Source organism: Mesoplodon bidens, assembly GCF_964165515.1.
Source record: "Mesoplodon bidens genome assembly, chromosome: 8".
NCBI lineage: Eukaryota > Metazoa > Chordata > Mammalia > Artiodactyla > Ziphiidae > Mesoplodon > Mesoplodon bidens.
This window is the reverse complement of record NC_138165.1, coordinates 15,903,646-15,925,490: the sequence shown is the minus strand read 5'-3', so window position 1 is coordinate 15,925,490 and position 21,845 is coordinate 15,903,646. Positions and strand designations below refer to the sequence as shown.

The 21,845-nt window shown below is 40.0% G+C and overlaps 1 protein-coding gene and 1 pseudogene across 3 annotated transcripts in view; one reads left to right on the top strand and one right to left on the bottom strand.

Moving 5' to 3' along the window:
* Positions 1-21,845, top strand: part of EPB41L5 (erythrocyte membrane protein band 4.1 like 5) — a 146,487-nt gene that overhangs the window by 27,139 nt on the left and 97,503 nt on the right. For both annotated transcript variants that reach the window (XM_081243129.1, XM_081243128.1), the window contains exons 4-10: positions 13,191-13,233; positions 14,205-14,283; positions 15,699-15,743; positions 15,906-15,958; positions 19,064-19,184; positions 19,304-19,391; positions 20,186-20,274. In XM_081243129.1, coding sequence (XP_081099255.1) covers positions 13,191-13,233; positions 14,205-14,283; positions 15,699-15,743; positions 15,906-15,958; positions 19,064-19,184; positions 19,304-19,391; positions 20,186-20,274 — 518 coding nt within the window. The remainder of the gene's footprint in view (positions 1-13,190; positions 13,234-14,204; positions 14,284-15,698; positions 15,744-15,905; positions 15,959-19,063; positions 19,185-19,303; positions 19,392-20,185; positions 20,275-21,845) is intronic.
* Positions 17,234-17,943, bottom strand: LOC308621763 (large ribosomal subunit protein uL16-like; annotated as a pseudogene). Its single transcript has one exon. The product of its transcript is annotated as a large ribosomal subunit protein uL16-like (transcript).

Here is a 21,845-nt window from a genome sequence, read left to right as displayed (position 1 = left end):
ATATCTTTTTCCATCCCCTCACTTTCAGTCTTTATGTGTCCCTAGGTCTGAAGTGGGTCTCTTGTAGGCAGCATTTATATGGCTCTTATTTTTGTATCCAGTCAGCAAGCCAGTGTCTTTTGGTTGGAGCATTTAATCCATTCAAGTTTAAGGTAATTATCGATATGTATGTTCCTATTACCATTTTCTTAATTGATTTGGGTTTGTTTTTGTAGGTCCTTTTCTTCTCTTGTGTTTCCCACTTAGAGAAGTTCCTTCAGCATTTGTTGTAGAGCTGGTTTGGTGGTGCTGAATTCTCTTAGCTTTTGCTTGTCTGTAAAGCTTTTGATTTCTCCATCGAATCTGAATGAGATCCTTGCTGGGTAGAGTAATCTTGGTTGTAGGTTCTTCCCTTTCATCACTTTAAGTATATCATGCCACTCCCTCCTGGCTTGTAGAGTTTCTGCTGAGAAATCAACTGTTAACCTTATGGGAGTTCCCTTGTATGTTACCTGTCATTTTTCCCTTGCTGCTTTCAATAATTTTTCTTCATCTTTTTTTTTTGCCAATTTGATTACTGTGTGTCTCGGCGAGTTTCTCCTTGGGTTTATCCCATATGGTACTCTCTGTGCTTCCTGGACTTGTGTGGCTGTTTCCTTTCCCAAGTTAGGGAAGTTTTCGACTATAATCTCTTCAAAAATTTTCTCAGGTCCTTTCTCTCTCTCTTCCCCTCTGGGACCCCTATAATGCGAATGTTGTTGAGTTTAATGTTGCCCTAGAGGTCTCTCAGGCTGTCTTCATTTCCTTTCATTCTTTTTTCTTTATTCTGCTCCTCAGCAGTGAATTCCACCATTCTGTCTTCCAGGTCACTTATCTGTTCTTTTGCCTCAGTTATTCTGCTCTTGATTCCTACTAGTGTAGTTTTCATTTCAGTTATTGTATTGTTCATCTCTGTTTGTTTGTTCCTTAATTCTTCTAGGTCTTTGTTAAATATTTCTTGCATCTTCTCGATCTTTGCCTCCATTGTTTTTCCGAGGTCCTGGATCATCTTCACTATCATTATTCTTTATTCTTTTTCTGAAAGGTTGCCTATCTCCACTTCATTTAGTTGTTTTTCTGGGGTTTTATCTTGTTCCTTCATCTGGTACATAGCTCTCTGCCTTTTCATCTTGTCTATCTTTCTGTGAATCAGGCAATTGGAGTTTTGACCAGAGTTGCACTGAATCTGTATATCCATTTGGGAAGTATCATCACCTTAACAATGTTAAGTATTATACATGACCACAGAATGTCTTTCCATGTAGTAGGTCTTTATATTTCTTAAAACTGTTTTATAGTTTCAGTTTACATGTCTTTCACCTTCTTGGTTAAACTTACTCTTAGCATTTTATTCCTTTGATGCTATTGTAATATGTGATTTTCTTGATATCATTTTTGGATTTTGTTTGGATTCTAGTATATAGAATTCATTTTCACATATGTATCTTGTATCTTGCAACCTTGCTGAACTTATGTATTAGTTTTTATGTGTTTTATGTATAAGATCATGTCATCGGCAAAAAGAGATAGTTTTACTTCTTCCTTTTGAATCTGAATGCCTTTTATTTCTTTTTCGTTTATCTCTTTTTCTTGCCTAAGTGCCCTGTCTAGAACCTTTAGCAAAATGTTGAATTGAAGTGGTAAAGGTGGACATTCTTGTCTTATTCTTTTTTTTTTTTTTTTGGCGGTACACGGGCCTCTCACTGTTGTGGCCTCTCCCGTTGCGGAGCACAGGCTCCGGATGCGCAGGCTCAGTGGCAGTGGCTCACGGGCCTAGCCGCTCTGCAGCATGTGAGATCCTCCTGGACCGGGACATGAACCCATGTCCCCTGCATCGGCAGGCGGACTCTCAACCACTGCGCCACCAGGGAAGCCCTCTTGTCTTATTCTTGATCTTAGGGGAAAAGTGTTAAGTCTTTCACCATCAAGTATGATGTTACCTGTGGGAGTTTTATAGGTGCCATTTATCATTTTGAAGAAGGTGTCTTCTATTCCTATTTAATTGCACGTTTTTATTGAGAAAAGGTGTTGGGTTTTGTTAAATGCTTTTTCTGCATCTATTGAGATCATATGGTATATTTCCTGTATTCTATTAATATGATGTATTACATTGACATTTTTGTTGGTGTGTTGAACCTTCCTTGCATTTCTGGGATAAATTTCACTGGTCATGGCGTATAATCCTTTATATATGTTGCTTGATTTGATTTTGTTGAGGGTTTTGAAGTCCATATTCATAAGGAATATTGGTCTATAGTTTTTTGTGTTTTTTCCCCCTTGTGATATCTTTGTCTGGTTTCAGTTAGAGCAGTACGGGCCTCAGAATGAATTGGAAAGTCTTCTCTCTTCTATTTTTTGGAAGCTCTCACGAAGGATTGGTGTTAATTCTTATTTCAGCACTTGGTAGAATTCACCAGTGAAGCCATCTGGGGCCTGGGCTTTTCTGGGAAGTTTTTTGATTAGTGACTCAATCTCTTTACTTGTTATAGTTATATTCAGATTTTCTGTTTGTTTCTTCACTTTTTCAGCCAGGCCAGTGTAGAGTGCCAGAGGTGGACTTACTGGATGGAGAGGTTGGTATTGTAGGCCTAAACAAGGGTTATTCTGGCATACTAGGATATATGGTTACCCTTGTTTTTAGTTGGGTGCACAATACTGCCCCATTTCTATTTTCAAATGTAGACTTAATTTAGTATCATTTTATATAGTCCAGTTATGATCTTTTTTTTTTTCTAGGCACTTTTATAATATGCTGGAAATTACATACTTTTGCAACCCTTTATATTGAGTAAAAATATTTGAACGCATAAAAAGTTTCTACTCCAAATTCCAATGGATATGTGTGAGGGCGTCCGTCATCAACATGGAGCTCTCTGGCACCAGTTGGGTGTCTTAAAATTCAACTCAATTCTGACAATATCTATCCTGAGATATTATTAGATTCCATTCGTTAAAGCCTCAGTCCTATATAACTGCCTCTGACCCCTGCCTCACTACAGACCCAATCACAAGCCTCGGTTACCATGTGTTCTTCTGATAAATGACTATAAATCAGTTTCCCACAACCCCCTCCTTGAATTTGATTAATTTACTAGAGCAGCTCAAAGAACTCAGGAAACCCATTTACTTACTAGATTACTGGGTTATTACAAAGGATATTAAAGGATACAAATCAACAACCAGATGAAGAGATATGTATGGCAAGGTCCTGAGCAAAGGAGCTTCTGTCCCTTTGGGGTTTAGGTTCCCAAATTTTGGCACATGGAAGCATTCTCGTTGACCAACCTGGAAGCTCTCCAAACCCCTCCTTTTGTCGCTGGTGATTGATTAAACCTCTCGGTCCTTTTCCCTCCCCAGAAATCAGTCCCAGTTATGATCTTAAACCTTGAGTTACGATGACAAAATCTATGGATGCCTTCCCTAGAAAAAGGCACGTACATATAACATTCTGTGCACATACATAGGTAATTCAGGTATTCCAGAAGCCCACCTATGGACTCTTATTTAGTAATAACTCTTCTTTAGCAAATAAACATTCTGTGGCTTAAGGAAAAACGGATGATGGTATTCATTTGCATGCTTTTTCTTCAAGTCATTATGATAATACTGTTTTTGAAAATTTATTATCTTTTATACTGTTGTTGAATCCTTGTTATTAAGTCTCATTGTATGACTCTGCAAAAAACTTTATGGTAATTTAATGAATCCTTCCTTCTTGATGAAGGATTTTGGGAAGCTCTCTGTCATAAAAATAACAGGATGTGTAAAGAGTTGCCTTATGGCAGCAGAACTGTATACATCAATGTTTTTTTAAAAAAGGATGATTTGGGATAATTTTCTTGTACAATAGAACTTTCCAGCATGGAAGTAATATATCTTAAGCCAGGCAAGAAGGAATTCTTCTTTTGATACTATGTGGTTTTAGGTTAGTACAGTAAGAATTTGCAAAGTTGTTAATTGGAATTAACTCTAACGATTTGCTAGAAAACATGTATGATTTATTTTGAAGGAATAATATTCAGTCTTAACATCAAAAATCTACAGGAATCAGGAGAACAAAAGGGAAGCAAGATGGCATGCATATTAAAGACATGGGAGTGTTATTTATTTCCAAGAAGAAGTTATGGCTTTTCTCTTTTTTTGAATCATACTACATGCTTGATATGTTTTCTTTTCTCATTTTTGATAGATACAGAGACAGAAAAAGACAGCACCGTGATAAATTGTAGCTGACGTGTTGATGGGTAGAGGAATTGTGGTGAAGTAGGGAGCATATCACTTTTGCCCGCAGACAGGAGGCAGAGGGGCAGGTACCACCTAGCTCTGGCCATTCGTTGTCAGATAGCATTGCTGGATCTTCAGGTAGTTCAACAGAAGCTGGAAAGCCAGATCTTTAGAATAAATCTTTCATTTTTTAAGAAAGTGGTTATGGGCTTCCCTGGTGGCGCAGTGGTTGAGAGTCCGCCTGCCGATGCAGGGGACACGGGTTCGTGCCCCGGTCCGGGAAGATCCCACATGCCGCGGAGCAGCTGGGCCCGTGAGCCATGGCTGCTGAGCCTGCGCATCCGGAACCTGTGTTCCGCAACGGGAGAGGCCACAACAGGGAGAGGCCCGCGTACCGCAAAAAAAAAAAAAGTGGTTAAATTTTAAAAATAGTGTGGCTGGTGGAAGAAATCAAAAAAGAGCTAAATAAATGGAGAGACATGCTGTGTGCATGGGTTAGAAGACTCAGCAAAGTAATCTGTTCTTCCCTAATTAATATACAAGTTTAATGCAGTTTGTATCAAAATTCCAGAAGATCCTTTGTAGATATAGACAAAATTATTTTAAAACTTATATGGAAAGGCAGAGGCTCTAGAACAGCTAAAAAAGCAATTTCAAAAAAGAAAAATAGTGAGAGTACTTGCTCTGCTCAACTTGAAGACTTACAAGTGCCGTAAACAGGACCGCGTGGCGTTGGCAGAACCTCTGACGCGCAGATCAGTGGCACAAGATGGGGAGCTCAGGAGAAGCTGTGCACGGCTGTGGCCAGCGGACTTGTGACAAAGATGCCAGAGAAGTTCAGTGAAAGAAGGCTAGTGTTAATAATGGTGCTGGGTCAGCTGGATATCAGGTGAAAAAATGAACCTGGGCCTAAACCTTATACCTATACAAAAATGAACTCATAAATAGATAGTGTATGTAAACATTAAGATGTAAAACTGTAAACTTAGAAATACATAGCAGAAAATCTTTGAGACCTAGGATTGGAGAAGGTTTATGAGACGTGACACCAAAAACATGATCCATGTTTTAAAAACAGATAGGATGAATTTTATAAAAATCACAACGTTTTGCTCTGGGAAAGGCCCTCTTAAAAGGATGAAAAGCCAAGCTATAGATGGGGAGAAAATATTTGCAAACCACATATGTGACAAAGAACTCATATCTAGTGTATATAAAGAACTCCTAAACTCAACATTTAGAAAACAAACAATCCAGTTAGAAAAGTGAACCAAAGACATGAAGAGACATTTCACCAAAGAGGATATACAGACGGCAAGTAAACACACACAAAAAAGTTCAGCAACCCTAGACATCAGGGAAATGCAAAATAAGACCTTGGTGAGCTGTCATCACTATACACCTGTGAGAACAGCTAAACTAAAAAATCGTGACAACTCCAAATGCTGATGAGGATGTGGGGAAACTGGATCTCTCATACACTGGTTTGGGGAGTGTAAAAAACGGTACAGCCGCTATGGAGAATAGTCTGGCAGCTTCTTAAAAAAGCTAAACTTACATTTACATGTGACTCAGCAATTGTATATATGGTCGTTTATCCTAGAGAAATGAAGACTTATGTCTTCACAAAAACCTGTGTGTGATTGTTCGTGACTTTATTAGTAATAGCAAAAAACTTGAAAAAAATCAGTGTCCTACAGTAGGTTAATGATTAAACAAACTGTGACACATTCATACCTTGGAATACTACTCAGCAATAGAAAACAAACATCTGTTGACACACACAACTTGGATGGGTTTCAAGGGCATTATGTTGAATAAAAACAGCCAATCTCAAAAGGTCATATACTGTATACTTCCATTTATGTAACAGCCTCAACAAAATTAGAGAGAGAGATCAAATTAACGGTTGCTGAGGTTTAGGGATGTTGAAGGTGGGAGAGGTGTGTGTATAGAAGAGTATTACCTGAGAGCTCTTGCTGCTGGTGGAATGTTTCTTTATCTTGGTTGTGGCATCAGCTCAGGGCTCTAGCTGTGTGATAAAGTGACATAGAACTGTGTATGCACATTGTACCAATGTGAGTCTCCTGATTTTAATATTGTACTATAATTATGTAAGATATAAGCACTGGGGGACGAAGGGGAAGATAGGACCTCTTGCAGCTTCCTGTGAACATTTCATAATAAAAATTTTTTTAAAGAATTTGAAAAATATAGTATGGTCCAAACAAAACATGTTTTGGCCAAGATTTAATCCTCTGATCTATCTATACGTTTGTGACCTTTGGTTAATGAAGTTTCTCAAACTTCATATTTGGAGCTTAGAATTTTAACTGGCCCAATCAAGTTTTTAAAAAAGAATGAGTCACCTAGATTGTAGACACTTATGTTCAGAAAAGGGAAACATAGGTAACATTTCTCATAATACTCGGAAAAGAAGGAAGAAACACAATAGTAATTTTTTGCCTTTTCCTTAAATCAATTTGATGGCTTGTATTGGTTCGTTACATATATACATATATATGTATGTATATGTTGACCTATTAAACATCCCTTGTTCTTTATGTAAAAAATCCTAAATAAAATATCAGCACACTATGTTCAGCAGCCTATAAAAGTATAAATGATACATTATGATCACATGGAGGATTCAATATCAGTCATAATTCATCAGGTGTTGTATTGTATATCAGGAATTGTTTCCTGCCTTTGCCATAAGAGGATGATACTTTCTTGCTTAGGTGGTGCTAGGTTTTGACCACGTGACTTGCTCTTGGCAGTAGAGTATAAGTCTGTGTGATGTGTGCCACTTCTGAGCAGGCTACCTAACCCTTCATTTATTGCTGTTAACTGCTTCGTCATACACTTAAGTGAAACTACATGCAGAGAAGATGGACACTCAAATCTCTACCACAGAAGAAAGTAAGAGAGGTAACTTGATTAGTTGAAGTTTATGGCATTTAGTTTAGACAACACTGAGTGCAGATGGAAATGGAGATGTTGAATCCAAAGCTGAGGGGTAGACAACATTTTAGTCGTCTGGTGGAACACTGGGGAAATCCTGTGCAAGTGCACAGCTGGAGACAGCAACAGTGGACCCTCCGTGGCGGGTCCTAGATCCCTGAGCCAGGGAAAGGGGCAGGCCTTGCCTGGCACTGCGGGCGTCATGTGGTGAGCTGTGTTTGCCTCGTCTGAGATTGGGCAGATCATACTCGACTCTCGACTTCCTTTCGTGTGGGTTCGGTGACCTTTGGAGCCCCTTCCTCCTGGCCCCAGAACCCCTTGAATAAACCTCACGGACTTAGGCCTGGACGGAACTGACCTCCCTTCTCCCTGCATAGATCTAGCCTAGTTTTGGAAGCTGCGCCCGTCTCCAGGGTAATGGTAGGTGTTCGGCAGACAGGTGGCCCAGCAGGCGGCACCTGTGAGAACAGACCTGGTAGTTGCCCAAGGGCTTTGCTCAACTTCTGTACAGATTTTTGGTGATTAAAGTACAACAAACAAACAACTTTACATTAAGAGAGAAACAAACAACAGAAGCATTCCTACTAAAGACAGGCAGGAGACAGAGATGCCCCTTATTACCACTGCTATTAAATTTCATAACAGAAATAACAGCAAATGCAGTTATAGGAGTTATAAACGTTGGAAAGAAGGAGGTGAAATGATCACTGTTGGCAACTGATTTGGGTTGGATTGTTACTGAGAACTGAACACAGACAATAGGATCGATAAAGTAGTGGGGAGTGAAAAATATATAGAAATAACCTATATGTTAAATATACATATGTATGTATTCTATACTGTGACACACACACAGGCACATATATTTGCACATACATTTTTTTTCAAAACAGTGTATTTCCAAAATAGATTATGTGCTGTATTTCCGAGAGTGAATGTATAACCTACCTAACTCATCTACGTTTCCATTATAAATTTGACTTTTAAGAGTCCTAAGAAGGCATTCTAATAATACACAGAAAGATACAGTGGAAAATATATTTTAATGGCTCATCTAAGGCTTCATTCGGAATGCCTTATAACATAGGCTTTTTTTTTTTTTTTTTTTTTTTTTTTTGCTGTATGCGGGCCTCTCACTGTTGTGGCCTCTCCCGTTGCGGAGCACAGGCTCCGGACGCGCAGGCCCAACGGCCATGGCTCACGGGCCCAACCGCTCCGCGGCATGTGGGATCCTCCCAGACCGGGGCACGAACCCGTGTCCCCTGCATCGGCAGGCGGACTCTCAACCACTGCGCCACCAGGGAAGCCCAACATAGGCTTTTAATGCCCAGAAAGTAATCTCCCAGGTAGAATTTATAATGGAATCTAGAGTAAATTGAAGTGTCTTCAGTTCGATTGATCTTCTGTTTTCATGGCATTCATTGATTTTTAACATTTGTTAATTTTTTAAAGTGTTAAAATTCGCTTTAAAATACTCCTTTAATGCAGAGCCTGAGCCTCTACTGCTCACAGGAGAAATACTTTTTGCAGAGGCAGTTGTCTGGAAAGATGGTTAACATGTGTCTGCCATAAGCTCTTTGCTCTTTGAGCAGAAGCAGTGGAGTCACGTGGGCATTAAAAGTCAGGAATCATTCATTTGAAGAGCTGCTTACCGACTGGCTATAGGGCCTGGATAAGGGTGTGTGTTTGTTCGTGTTTTGGAAGCTCCCTAAGTGATTCTTTGTTTGGTTTAGAAATACCTGTTGTTCTGTTTGTGATTAGTATGTATATTTTAAGACACACAAATAAGTAATTGTTCTTTCATGCCTAGCTCAATAGGATGGAAACAAGTGTAGCTTCCCATATCCTTTGAATTCTAAGTTTATCAACCAAACTTTAGGAAATTAGAAGGGAGTTTGTTTGCTTTTTAATGTCCATGAGGGAAGAGAGCCATATTAGTTCCACACTGTGCATCCAGGAGTCTATGTCTGCATGCTCTCACTTTTATCTTCTGCTGTAATTTAAACTCAACTCCTAAAGATTCAAGGAAAATACTATCAGTGCCTGTCTCTGAGCTCTGAATTTTCCAGTCCCTGGGCTTGGAATGTGGAGGAGATGAAAGAAAACAGACTAGAGGATATGCAAACATGAACTCAGACCTTTCCCAGAACGTCACCAGGAATTCCCCCAGCTCCTAAATTTTACTTTAAAATGTGCTTGATGCTTTATCCGAGTTTTGGGTTGTCTTAAGGGAGTGCAGAGTGTAGAAGCTATTACATGCAGGTAGAAAAGAGACTAAAATGTCTGCTTGGAAGAAAACTCTGATCCTTTGTCTCACCAGGATGATTGTATGTTTAATGTGCTTCTTAGAATATTAGGGCATAAATTAGAGATTAAAGGTCCATTTATGAGACTGGCCCTAAATGTTCTTAAACTGGAAGAAATTTGTTACAACTGTCTAAGAAAGACTAAGTTGTTCTTGAAATATTACTGGTCTATCTTATATTAATGTTTCCTTCTCAATATCCCTTAAATTTATTCTGTCAAAATTTATATTTAGCCTGTTGATTTTCAGCCCATTGTTAATTTCTTTACTCTTTACCAACACACACACAATTTTTTTTCTTTGTTTGAAGAAACTCTGGAAGGAATCAGAAACCAGTAAATATCTTGGTGGGTGGGGAGTGGTGCATATGATGATAGAAGTTGGTATTGCAGGGGTTGGAGGGACTGTTGACCATATACCTTTTAATATTACCAAAAAATTAAGCCACATGAATATATTACTCATATGAAATATTAAAATAAGGGGGTCCATGATTATTGTTTTAAGTAAGAGTGTGCTTATTGTAGACTAAGTTGAAAATATAGGAAAACACAAAGAAAAATGATCACCAGCAGTCTCAGCCACCTAGCTGTACCATCTCTTACTGCTTTGTTATAGATTACCTCAGTGCGAAAGAAAAGGCATTTTTAAAAATTAATTAATTAATTAATTAATTTTTGGCTGTGTTGGGTCTTCATTGCTGTGCGCGGGCTTTCTCTAGTTGCAGCGAGCGGGGGCTACTCTTTGGTGCGGTGCGCGGACTTCTCATTGTGATGGCTTCTTGTTGTGGAGCACGGGCTCTAGGCGCCTGGGCTCAGTAGTTGTAGCACGCGGGCTCAGTAGTTGTGATGCACGGGCTTAGTTGCTCCATGGCATGTGGGATCTTCCCGGGCCAGGGCTTGAACCCGTGTCCCCTGCATTAGCAGGCGGATTCTTAACCACTGCGCCACCAGGGAAGCCCAAAAGGCATGTTTATATATACAGTGGACCCATGACCAGTGTGGGGTTAGGGGTGCAGTTGAAAATCAGCGTATAACTTCTGTAGTTGGCTTTCTGTATCCGAGGTTCTGCATCTGTGAATTCAACCAACCGAGGATTGTGTGGTGCTGTAGTGCATGTTTTAGTGAAAAAAAACCACGTATCAGTGGACCTGCAAAGTTCAGCCCCTTGTTCAAGGATCAAAATGTACAAATTTGTACATTTTGAAAAAACAATTTATAATATGTCGTAATTTGCCTTTAACAATTTTAATGGGACTTCCCTGCTGGCGCAGTGGTTAAGAATCCACCTGCCAGTGAAGGGGACACAGTTTCGAGCCCTGGTCCAGGAAGATCCCACATGCCACGGAGCAACTAAGCTGACGAGCCACAACTACTGAGCACGCGCGCCACAACTACTGAAGCCCGTGCACCTAGAGCCCATGCTCCACAACAAGAGAAGCCACTGCAGTGAGAAGCCCTTGCACCGCAATGAAGAGTAGCCCCCGGGCTTCCCTAGTGGCGCAGTGGTTGAGAGTCTGCCTGCCGATGCAGGGGACACGGCTTCGTGCCCCGGTCCGGGAAGATCCCACGTGCCGCGGAGCGGCTGGGCCCGTGAGCCATGGCCGCTGAGCCTGCGCTCCGCAACGGGAGGGGCCACAACAGTGAGAGGCCCGCATACCGGGGAAAAAAAAAAAAAAAAGAGTAGCCCCCGCTCGCCACAACTAGAGAAAGCCTGTGCGCAGCAACAAAGACCCAATGCAGCCAAAAAATTTTAAAAATAAGAAAGAAAACCCCCAAAAAACAAAAAAACAATTTTAACAATATACTATAAATAATTTTCCAGATTCTTAACTACTTTTACTTTCCTTATTTATCATTGTTGCACAGTTCTATAATGTCGAAATACTTTATTTAACCAGTTCACTATTGCTGGATATACAGATTTCTTTCTTTTCTCAGATATAATTCCTTGTGGGTTAAATCATCCATAATGGTTTCTAGATGCAGAACTGCTGAGTCAAAGGCACATAGTTATTTTGAAGGCATAGTCAGATTGCCTCTCGGAAGGTGTGTGCTCATTTGTGTTCATTATGGTGAATGAGAGTCTCCCTAACTGTGGCTGCATGAGATGCCTGGGTGACCAGCATTCACTTCTGAATTCACTGCAGTATAATAGGTGAAGCCTGAAGATAGGGCAACTCCCAGATCCATGGTTGTGGGGAGAAAACAATCTAGGGCATATAAGCAAAATATATCTCATACCCAGTGTGTGATTGGCATTAGGCTGTAGTAGGTATTTTGCACAACTAAGTCTGGGGGTTTTGTATAGTAGATTCCTGGGCTTGGCCATGATGGGTGAACTTTTCACTGTCCTAGTTGAACTCTTTTCAGCTGATAGATTGAATTATGTTCTGCCTAGTGGCTGGCCAAGCATTGTATTAATGGAAAGATGTGTAAAACTGAACAGTTGCCAGATTAAAATATGCTTAAAAGTGGATGTCCGACTGCATTTATTGAAAGATGAGAGATGGCTGACTAAGTAGCCTGCACACTTGGAATCCAGAGGAGATACTGCACTGTATTTAATTGTCTTTAGAAATGTTTACTGACCATCTTGTGTCCACACGCAGAGGTACTTTGCTGGCTCACTGGTAGTTCTATAAATTTCACTTTTGGATCTTGGCAGAGAATGAAGAGAAGAGGCTAGGCAAATGATTGGCAAGGAAAGCAAATGGTTACAAGTCTGTTAACAATGCAGCCTTGTTTACCCACACTTTGCCTGTCTGGGTTTCTGAGACTGGATTCCTTAGCTCCTGAGCTGTAGCACAGGAGCACTCCTTTGGTTTAGGGTGCTTGGAATTGTAAGCATGCTGACGAGAACAGTCATGTGTATCTTAGTGCGATGAGTGCGTCCTGTCCCTGTTAGGACTTGGTGTAAAGGGATTAATAGTGAGAAGTGCTGAGCTGGGAGTGGTTTATCAGTGCAAGTCTCTGGAATCGGTTCTTAGGTCTGTTTGTGTTTTGGGCATTTCAGAGTGAAGAGGTTACAGAAGTCAGAAAAGACTGTTACTGTTGAAACCAGAAGTCTGCTAATCACAATGTTACCTTTTTTTATTTGTAAAGCAAAGGAGCAAAGACTGCTTATTTAATAGATAGGGCCTTAGTTATGAGAAAGATCTAATTTTATTGTGTAAGCTCTTTCAGAGACTACTACTCTGAGTAGTACCTATTTTGTGAAACCTAAGTGACATTGTTATTTCACCTAATTTGTGGTTATGATCTGTTAATAAATCTCACATTTTTATTACAAGAATGAACCAAGTACTAGAATATGAGGATACTTTTCTTCTAATTTTATCAGTTTTGAAAGAGTCATCTTTTGGGGAACAGTGAGAAAAACTGAGGGCAAAATTTAGAATATCATCCTTGTTACTGAGAGAGCAGAGGAAATGGCTTAAGAAGTCATATATCTGGTTTTAGGGGGTTTTGTTGTTGTTCATATGTGTCATAAGCTTGCTGTGGATTCTGGCCAGATTAACACTCCCCTGCTCTCCAATTTTCAGTCTCACATTTGTTTTTCTCTTGTGAAATATTTCCGTATCGTTATCAGCAAAAGCATTATGAAAATTAACTTTTCGTAATTAAAATGTTAAGTTCTTTCATCTGCTTAAGAGCTAACTTTTTGTTTTTGTTTTCAGCATTGGTTGGATGGTACAAAAAGCATCAAAAAGCAAGTAAAAAGTAAGTGTTGAAAAAATTGTGAAAAAAATTGGAAATCAAATTATATATAATTGTATATTAGAAACTGATTTCTCTTAGTAGGGACACAAGAAATCATGTTTCCGATGAGTTTCTTAGCATCTCCACTTTCTAAAAATAATTTCAATCTGATATACTGACCCACCCCGTAAATTATATAGGGTTGTTGGTAATCTAGATTCAAGTGCCTTACAGTTTGTTTCCAGGAGAAAGGCTTGCAGTTTGGAAATGAGATGTGAGTTCCCATGAGATGCTTAACTTTTCTTTAGTAATTACTTGTATTGGAATTTTTCTTTTTGGTATCCGCCCTGCTCTAGAAAATATTTTGAGAATTTAAGGCTGTAACTTTTTTTTTTTTAATTAAGAATAATGAAAAGAAGTCATTCACATAAAATGTCAGTATTGTTCCTAGCGATAGTCAGGGGAAAATACCAGTGTCCAGTCCATAATCCATCGTGTTTTCTGTAGTAACAGAGATTTTTAGGGCACCTCAACTCTTTTTACAAAGTAATGGGACTTCTGAGAACGTAGAGGTAGGTGAAGTGGATTGGAAAGGATGTGGGCTGGTTTGCCACGTGCAGTTAGTAACAGGCGTCCCTCCCTGCTCTCGAGAAACAGAGCTCGGCAGGTTTTTAGGGCTGTCAGAGTGCATAGTCAGGACTTTTCATTCAGCGTATTTGGCCCTGAACTATTAGACTTAATCTGGAGCTGTCTGTTCCTGGGAGGACAGATATGCTGTGACACTGCTACATGATGGTTGGTACATTTACGACGTCTGTTGATTGTGTTAGGCTTCATTGAGCCCACGGTGGAACCTGAGTTATTGCCACAATAATCTGTTACCTTCTGTCCACTTCAGTAGATTTTTGACAGATTTACTGACTGAAAACTCTTACTTATGTAAATAGCTATATTGAAAAAGTTACCCTCCCTTTTTTTTCTTTTAATGGCAGTTGGTTCACCCTATTGTCTGCATCTTCGAGTTAAGTTTTATTCCTCAGAACCAAATAATCTTCGTGAAGAACGAACCCGGTAAGCCCAATGTGTGCAAGCGTAAAGTTTTGGTCAGGCTGGCCAAAGATGTCGGGAGGTTGCCTGTACAGTTCCTTCCAGCGTACAGACAGCTAGTGAAATGGATACTTTGCCCCTGCTAACAAGATACCAGACAAGATAATTTCATTTGGGGGCAGTATTTTTTTTTTTTTTTTTTTTTGCGGTTCGCGGGCCTCTCACTGCTGTGGCCTCTCCCGTTGCGGAGCACAGGCTCCGGACGCGCAGGCTCAGCGGCCATGGCTCACGGGCCCAGCCGCTCTGCAGCATGTGGGATCTTCCCGGACCGGGGCACGAACCCGTGTCCCCCGCATCGGCAGGCAGACTCCCAACAACTGCACCACCAGGGAATCCCCTGGGGGCAGTGTTTTTTTAAGTGTAGAATGTTTTCCTTTATTTACCAGTTTTCAAAACAAACAGTTGGTTCCTCTAGCATCATGCAAAGGTAACCAGTGAGTTCTGTTTTTAAGTATCGTTATCAACTCATGAATTTTAAATAGGACTGATGTGCTTCAATGCATTATCATATTGTGTCTAATTCATGTTCAAAATGATCTATTTTCGGCCACTGAGAGTTGTTTCAAGTTGGCTCCTGACTTTCTTTATTGAAATGCCATTGATTAATGAAAAATGTTGAATCCTGATTTTGCTTGAATAGTTTTCAGTAACTTTAAGTAAGTTACAGACATTTATTTTTATTTTGTCTTGCCTCAGTATTTATTCATGGACTCTGTATTGCGTATCTATGATTCATGTACACATACTATTTTTATTAAGTAAAAAATTGAATTGCTGAGTCCCTTTAGAAGGTGTTCCTCGTGAACACTCTGCTAGTGGATAAGATTAGAGCAGTTACGCATGCGTACATTGCCGTATCGTTTTACGTATGCGGTGGCTGTGTCGTCACAGTGGAGGTGAAGCGGAGCACAGAGCTCCTTCCCAGTAATTTGCTAAACCTTTTCTCTTGAGGGGCTGCCCTGTACTCTGGCCCATCCTCCTGACACTGAGTGCCCCTTGTTTCATATTCTTTTTTCCTTTACAGACTTTATTGTGCGTAAAGTTTTGTAATTAAGAATGCTTCTTCTGGGCTTCCCTGGTGGCTCAGTGGTTGAGAGTCCGCCTGCCGATGCAGGGGACACGGGTTCGTGCCCCAGTCCGGGAAGATCCCACATGCCGCAGAGTGGCTGGGCCCGTGAGCCATGGCCGCTGAGCCTGTGCGTCCGGAGCCTGTGCTCTGCAACGGGAGAGGCCACAACAGTGAGAGGCCTGCGTACCTAAAAAAAAAAAAAAAAAAAAAAAAAAAAAGAAGAATGCTTCTTCTCAGATTAGAAGGGCAGGATTATTTTTCATGGTAGATTGATCTGTTTAGTTAAATTTGTGCCTTTTATTTTTCTTAGGTACTTATTTGTTCTTCAATTAAAACAGGATATTCTCAGTGGAAAGTGAGTATCAGTTTAAGGTAAACCACATTTTCTTGAGTAGTTGAAAAATAAGTTCTTGGTTAATTAGGAAAAAGAAATGGTCGCACTGTGCCTTATTTCCATGTATCGTGAAACAAAGGTCGTGACGTTGGCGTGTTTAACACATTTGTGTTCTGCTCTCAGATTGGAGTGTCCTTTTGATACAGCGGTTCAGCTGGCAGCTTATAACTTGCAGGGTAAGCAGTTTTTTATGTTGGCTGTTAAGAGTGAAGCATAGTTCTTGTTTGTGTGCATTTGAGGAATTTCAAAAGATTCAAAGTGATGTGTGAGAAAAGAACAACCACGGTTTGTGTAAACGTGTATCAGGACCCAGCTCTGCCTTTCCCTCCTTTTAGAATATTGCCTGCTTTTTCTTCCCTTTGTCTTTACTTGCTCCCTTTCCATCTAATAGTGTTTTCAAACAGAAATTGCAGTCTACTTGATAATTCAATATCTGTTTTACCTGGATCCTCAGCTAATTTTTTTCCTTCAAAAAGAATGCAGGGATATATGAGCAAATTGTTGATGTACCACCTGGTTTGCTTTCTTTAGTCTTATCCTTAAAAATAAATCCATGAAAGAAATACTTAGCATGAATTTAAAAGTTCCTGATGGTTATTTTAAGAATTTTTTAAAAAGCGTTTTTCCAGTCAGTGAGATTAATGAAAAACTTACCCTTTTGTACCTTGTTACACTGATCAAATACTTGTTTGTCTGAAAAATTGATGTTTTGGGAAAATAATAATCTTCAGTCCTTGTTCACAAAATGGAAAGAAATATTCTGACTGGAGTATCCGTATATACTAGAATAAAAGCAATATTTAATGATTATTAAGACATTAACAACTTTATGCTTTTTGGGGGGATTCCATATTATCCCCAATCTCTCTAAGATCAGCAGTATTTATTTTCCATTGTGTGGATAATAATGAGACTAAATTTTCATGTTTTATGGTAAACCTATTATTTTGCTTATTTTGTGCTTCTCCTATTTTAGAAAGCATATTTTTCTGTCGATACAGGGATTGGTGACTGAAGGAAATTTCTGTACTTCAAAAATTTGCCGCTAGTGTAAATTGTAGTCTGTCTACAAACTAAAACTCGTTTTCTTATCTGCTAGAAAGTCAAATAGATACCAGTTTGGAAGTGCTATGCCTCTAGCACTGTAATGATCACGCTGTATAATTGCATGCATCTTTTCTTGAAAGCACATTTTTTATGTTTTATTAATTGCTGTGTGAGGTTGTTAATTCTGAAACTCTCAGATCTACAGAAAAGCTGTCATTTTCAGCATCTGTGTTCCACCACTTACTGCTTCTTATATTCTGTGTCTCGTAAGTTTCGTGACTGCCAAAGTATACACTTCTTGAAAATATGATTTTTATACATTTTTGTCTATTTAACAAAACACTCATTCAAAGTAATGCTCACTAGATACTCATTGTCTGATTCATGCATGTGGCTGTGTAACACTATTTCTTAACCCTACCTATCATATTTTTTCCCTGAATAAAATCTTTCCTACTTTTCTCTTGCATCCATGGCACCTTTTTTTGTTTGACAGGAAAGTAGGATGTATTGGTGGGCACAGGTAAGGAGGGACGGCGCCAAGGCTGTCGTGAGTGCAGGGCCTGCTGCGTGTCCAGGGGCCACGGTTAGGGGTGTACTTGACCCCACAGCCATCCGGCGTGAGCTGCGTCTCTGCCACCGTGCTTTCAAATTCATCGTGTTTAACTTCGTCAATCCCCACTTCTTGGAGATAAGGATCTTATGGCGGCCAGGGAACTTGAACTTGGCCCTGCGGAGGGCCTCGATCACATGCTTCTTGTTCTGCAGCTTGGCGCGGATGACATTGTGACTTGGCCAGTGTGGACCCTGGCCACTGTGCCCTGGGCTTTCCAGAGGCCCCTTGCATACCTGTCTGGAGCCCATCAGCTCCAGCACAGGACAGCATGTTGTTGGTGCGGATGACGTGGGAAGGGTGGGGCTGTGCTCGAATGTGAACAGCATCTTTGCCCCGGCTTTTCACCTTGTCCTCGTTGGCACAAACACGGGCAGCCTCCAGGGCTTCGGAGCAGAGCTGCTCATCCTCATGTGACACCGTGTGGCCACAAAGTGGGTGTGGCACCGTTTTTTTTGTGATTCCTCCAAACTTCAGACTATGTCTTATGCATCTCATTGTCCCGTGTCTAATAGTTTACCAAGTCCTACTAATTATTAAGGTCCTTAAGAGTAATTCAGCTGAAGTGTTACTCCCATCTTCATAAAATGAGCTCCTTGCTTCTCATTTATGATTTTCTGTTTTATCAGAATAATCTTTATCACTTTTCTCACACTCTCAAATTCATTTTTTCTTTACCATTTTAGTATATATCCTGAACAACATGATGTAGCAGATTTGGTTTGGGGCTTCTTAAAGAACTTGTGATCCAGACAGAAGAGCATTTTCTTCAGCAGTGAAGTGGGAATGAGAATATTTTCCAAGGTTGTTGTGAAGTTAAATGATAGTACATCTGTAACATGTCTAGTGTGTAAATTAGATGCTCAGTAAGCAACAAGTTATTCCCATTTTTATGATCAAAGTAGTTCTCATGTACTTTTTCTTTCCACAGCCAAATTTTCTATCAAAATGGAAATATTTTAATTAGAGTAAAATATTTTTTAAAGGAAATATTTCTAAAGAATAGAATATTAGAATCATTGTTTCCCCTCCTTCCCCAAACCCAGTTCAGAGATAACCACAGAGGGTGCATAAATGTCTGTTCATTGTCCAGTTCTTTTCCTACTGCCTTCACAAAATATTTTTTAGTAACTTCTTTTTGTTATTTCTTTGGGATTAATAATTTAAAATTCCAGGAAGGACAGTGATTATTTCTTACAGTGATATTTGATGTCATGTGCTGTGCATATTAGCTTCTTAACAAATGCCAGCTAATTATTTTTTAAGGATTGGTAATAAATATTTTTGTTTATTCAATATACAATCAAAAGATATTTCTCTATGGAAATCTAAAAGAGGTTTTCAAAAGCTAAGCATTATAACATATGAATAAATTAAGAGAAAGACATTTACTTGAAAATACACTACCAACCACAAATGCTTGATTTGTGCGTACAGACAGGTAAGTCTTAAGTCAAAGCTGGATTTATTTGGGGGAATGGTCTGGGTGTTATGAATGCCTTGTAGTTTAAGAAAGAATCTAATCTTCTTAGCAGTTTTTATTAATAAATGGGTCTTGAAGAAGGCTTTGGCAGGAAGTAAACTTATTAACAGAACATAACTGTGAAACTTACGTTTGTAGCTGAACTTGGTGACTGTGACCTTGCCGAGCACAGTCCTGAGCTTGTGACTGAGTTCAGGTTTGTGCCCGTCCAGACGGAAGAGATGGAGCTGGCTGTTTTTGAGAAATGGAAGGAATGCAGGTACTTGTCACGTCACCGCAGCAGCGATTTCGTGTTTGTTTTCTTCTGTTTCCCTGCTTGGTATAGAATTCATTGTATATTCGTAATCATCTTAAAATTGTTTGTGTTTTGAATTTCAGAGGTCAGACACCAGCACAAGCTGAAACCAATTATCTGAATAAAGCCAAGTGGCTAGAAATGTATGGGGTCGATATGCACGTGGTCAAGGTAAGCACTGTGTGGTGATACTTTTTAAAAGCGTGATTCCTTCAAGACTCAAGGTGATTATGGACTCTTTCAGTGTGAGGGGGGTGTGGAGTTTGCAGGGGCTAACACCGGGTGCTCTGGATGAGTGGTTATGAAGATTGGGGGTAAATACTGAGTGATGGGAGTCTCACACAGAAACTCCTCGTAAGAGAGAGGAGAAACGGCCAAAATCTCCAAAAAGGTACGTCTGTGGTTTTAAGCTGTTGCTATTGGTTTTTTTTTTTTTTTAAAGTTTTTAACCCACTTTTTATTCTTTCACTTCAGATTCATATCATCTTTTTATCATGTGAGCTGAGTAGGCTCTGTAAAAATGAAAATAATTTAGGAAGTAAAGTTAAAAATTTGTAGCTTGAGAGGACTTTGATAAGCTGTAGTGTAGTCCAGCTTATGCAGTGATTTGTTATTTTTAGTTTAAGAAGCTAAATTTTCCCAGAAAGGCAGTCTTTTTCAAAATCTGTGATTTAAATAGTGACTAGAATTTGGGAAGACTCTGGAAAGCTTTCTTTGTCGTGGCAGTTATCACTACGAATTTCCAATGAAGACATACCTTAAAACTATAGTGTCTATTAATATGCATGAAGTTTCCTGAGAATGTGATTTTGGGTGCTTTAATTGTTGAAAACACCTTTCATATTAATATTAGTCTGTATGTAATTAATATAATTCAATATGAAAAGAAAATTAAACAGTTGTGTGAAAATGTGAAACCTGTTTTATTCAGATAAAGCTAACACATGTTGCTCTCCCCAAATTAGGCCAGAGACGGGAATGACTACAGTTTGGGACTGACCCCAACAGGAGTCCTTGTTTTTGAAGGAGAGACCAAAATTGGCTTATTTTTTTGGTAAGCAGAGTTAATGTCAAAGATAATTATTGTTGTTTTATTTTTCTAATGAATAGAAACACTTATATGAAGTTAGTACAGAAAGCAGAATTGGGAACTAGTCCTGGCAAGCTTGGAAGTGAACTGCAGCTCCCTCCTGTCATCCTCCGGTTCGTCTTTAGTCTTCTCCCCTGAGGCAATTTTTAAACGGCTTCTAGTTGCATTTTCCATTAGTTTCAAGGTATGTCAAAATACATGCCTTAACATAAATAGCATCTAGTTCTGTGTATTACGTGTCCACATGGCCACTCCCTCCGTCCCGCAGTTACGTTGCTGCTTTGAGTGTGCTTTGTTTCACGGTCTTTTACTCCCCAGCCGCCCCTTTTGTGTGACAGAGATAGGCATACTTTTACCCTCCTTTGGAGCTGGGCTGCTCTTCCCGGGTCCCAGCTTCTGTCGTCCCTTCTCACTTGTGTTTCCTGTTTCTTTCACATCAAGGGTAGATATTACTTGGATTTCATAACGATAATTAAGTTCTGCAGGTTTTGTCTGGTTGTTTGTAAAAGCTGAAAATCAGGAAATAGTGTTTATATTATTACGTGTTTGTCAGAACTGGTGTGGAGCTAAGTAGTGCCCTCCCTGGGTTATATACATGGGCTGAAGTTGGCCCTTGGATGTCAGTTGTTTACTTCTTCAGAGCACGCCAGTGCCAAACTCAAATTCTTACACATTCAGTTGCTTTAAATACAGCCCAACAAGTGTAGTTTTAGCCATTCAGAGCATGCCTGGTTTTGCATATCTCACTGCAGACTGCACTTCACATCTGCTAGCCGTGGATAAGCAAATCCTGTAGCTGTAAGAGACCCCAGACCTCTCCTGCTCTTCGGAGCTCTGTGGCTCGGAGACCTGTCCCCCTGCCGCTGAATGCCAACCCCTAGACGTGGAATTCCCCTGCCGCTCTGATCCTCCTCCCTCCTGGGAGTTCCCTTACCCTCCTCCCCTCCCAGGTGGGAGCCCTGGGCCGCTTCCTCTGGAAGGTCTGCGGCCATGAAGGGACCCTCAGCAGAGCCCGCTGTTCAGTGCCGCTGTCTCCTGCTCCTGTCCTTTTCTTCATCAGCCCTGAAATCCGTGAACTCACAACTGGGATTACATTTCCTTTGTTTCCCTGGCGCTCTTGGCTCTCATGCACCCCACACTTCTCTTTAAATGACCTCCCTTTGTCTTCTTGAGTTTCTTCAAATCCTCCGGGGTTGCCTGAGCTGACTCTTTTCCAGTTGGAACTGTTGACTCTTCAGGCTGCTCTCCAGGTTTTATCTTGGGACTTTGTTTTCCCATTTTCTCAGTTATGAATCTGTGTCGTCTTCCTTATTTTCTTGCCTTTCCTTCTGTTTTTCTGGTAGATCCTCAAGTAATGCCTAAGAAAAGGGTGTACGAGGTAAATTGTTTGAATCCTTTGATGCCTTAAAATGGTTTATTCTTCTCTTATGCTTTCTTGATAACTGGACTGAGAATGGAATTTTAGGGTGAAAAATAAGAATCAATTGAATTAATACATGTAAAACACTTAGTAGAGTACCCGACACTTACTAGGC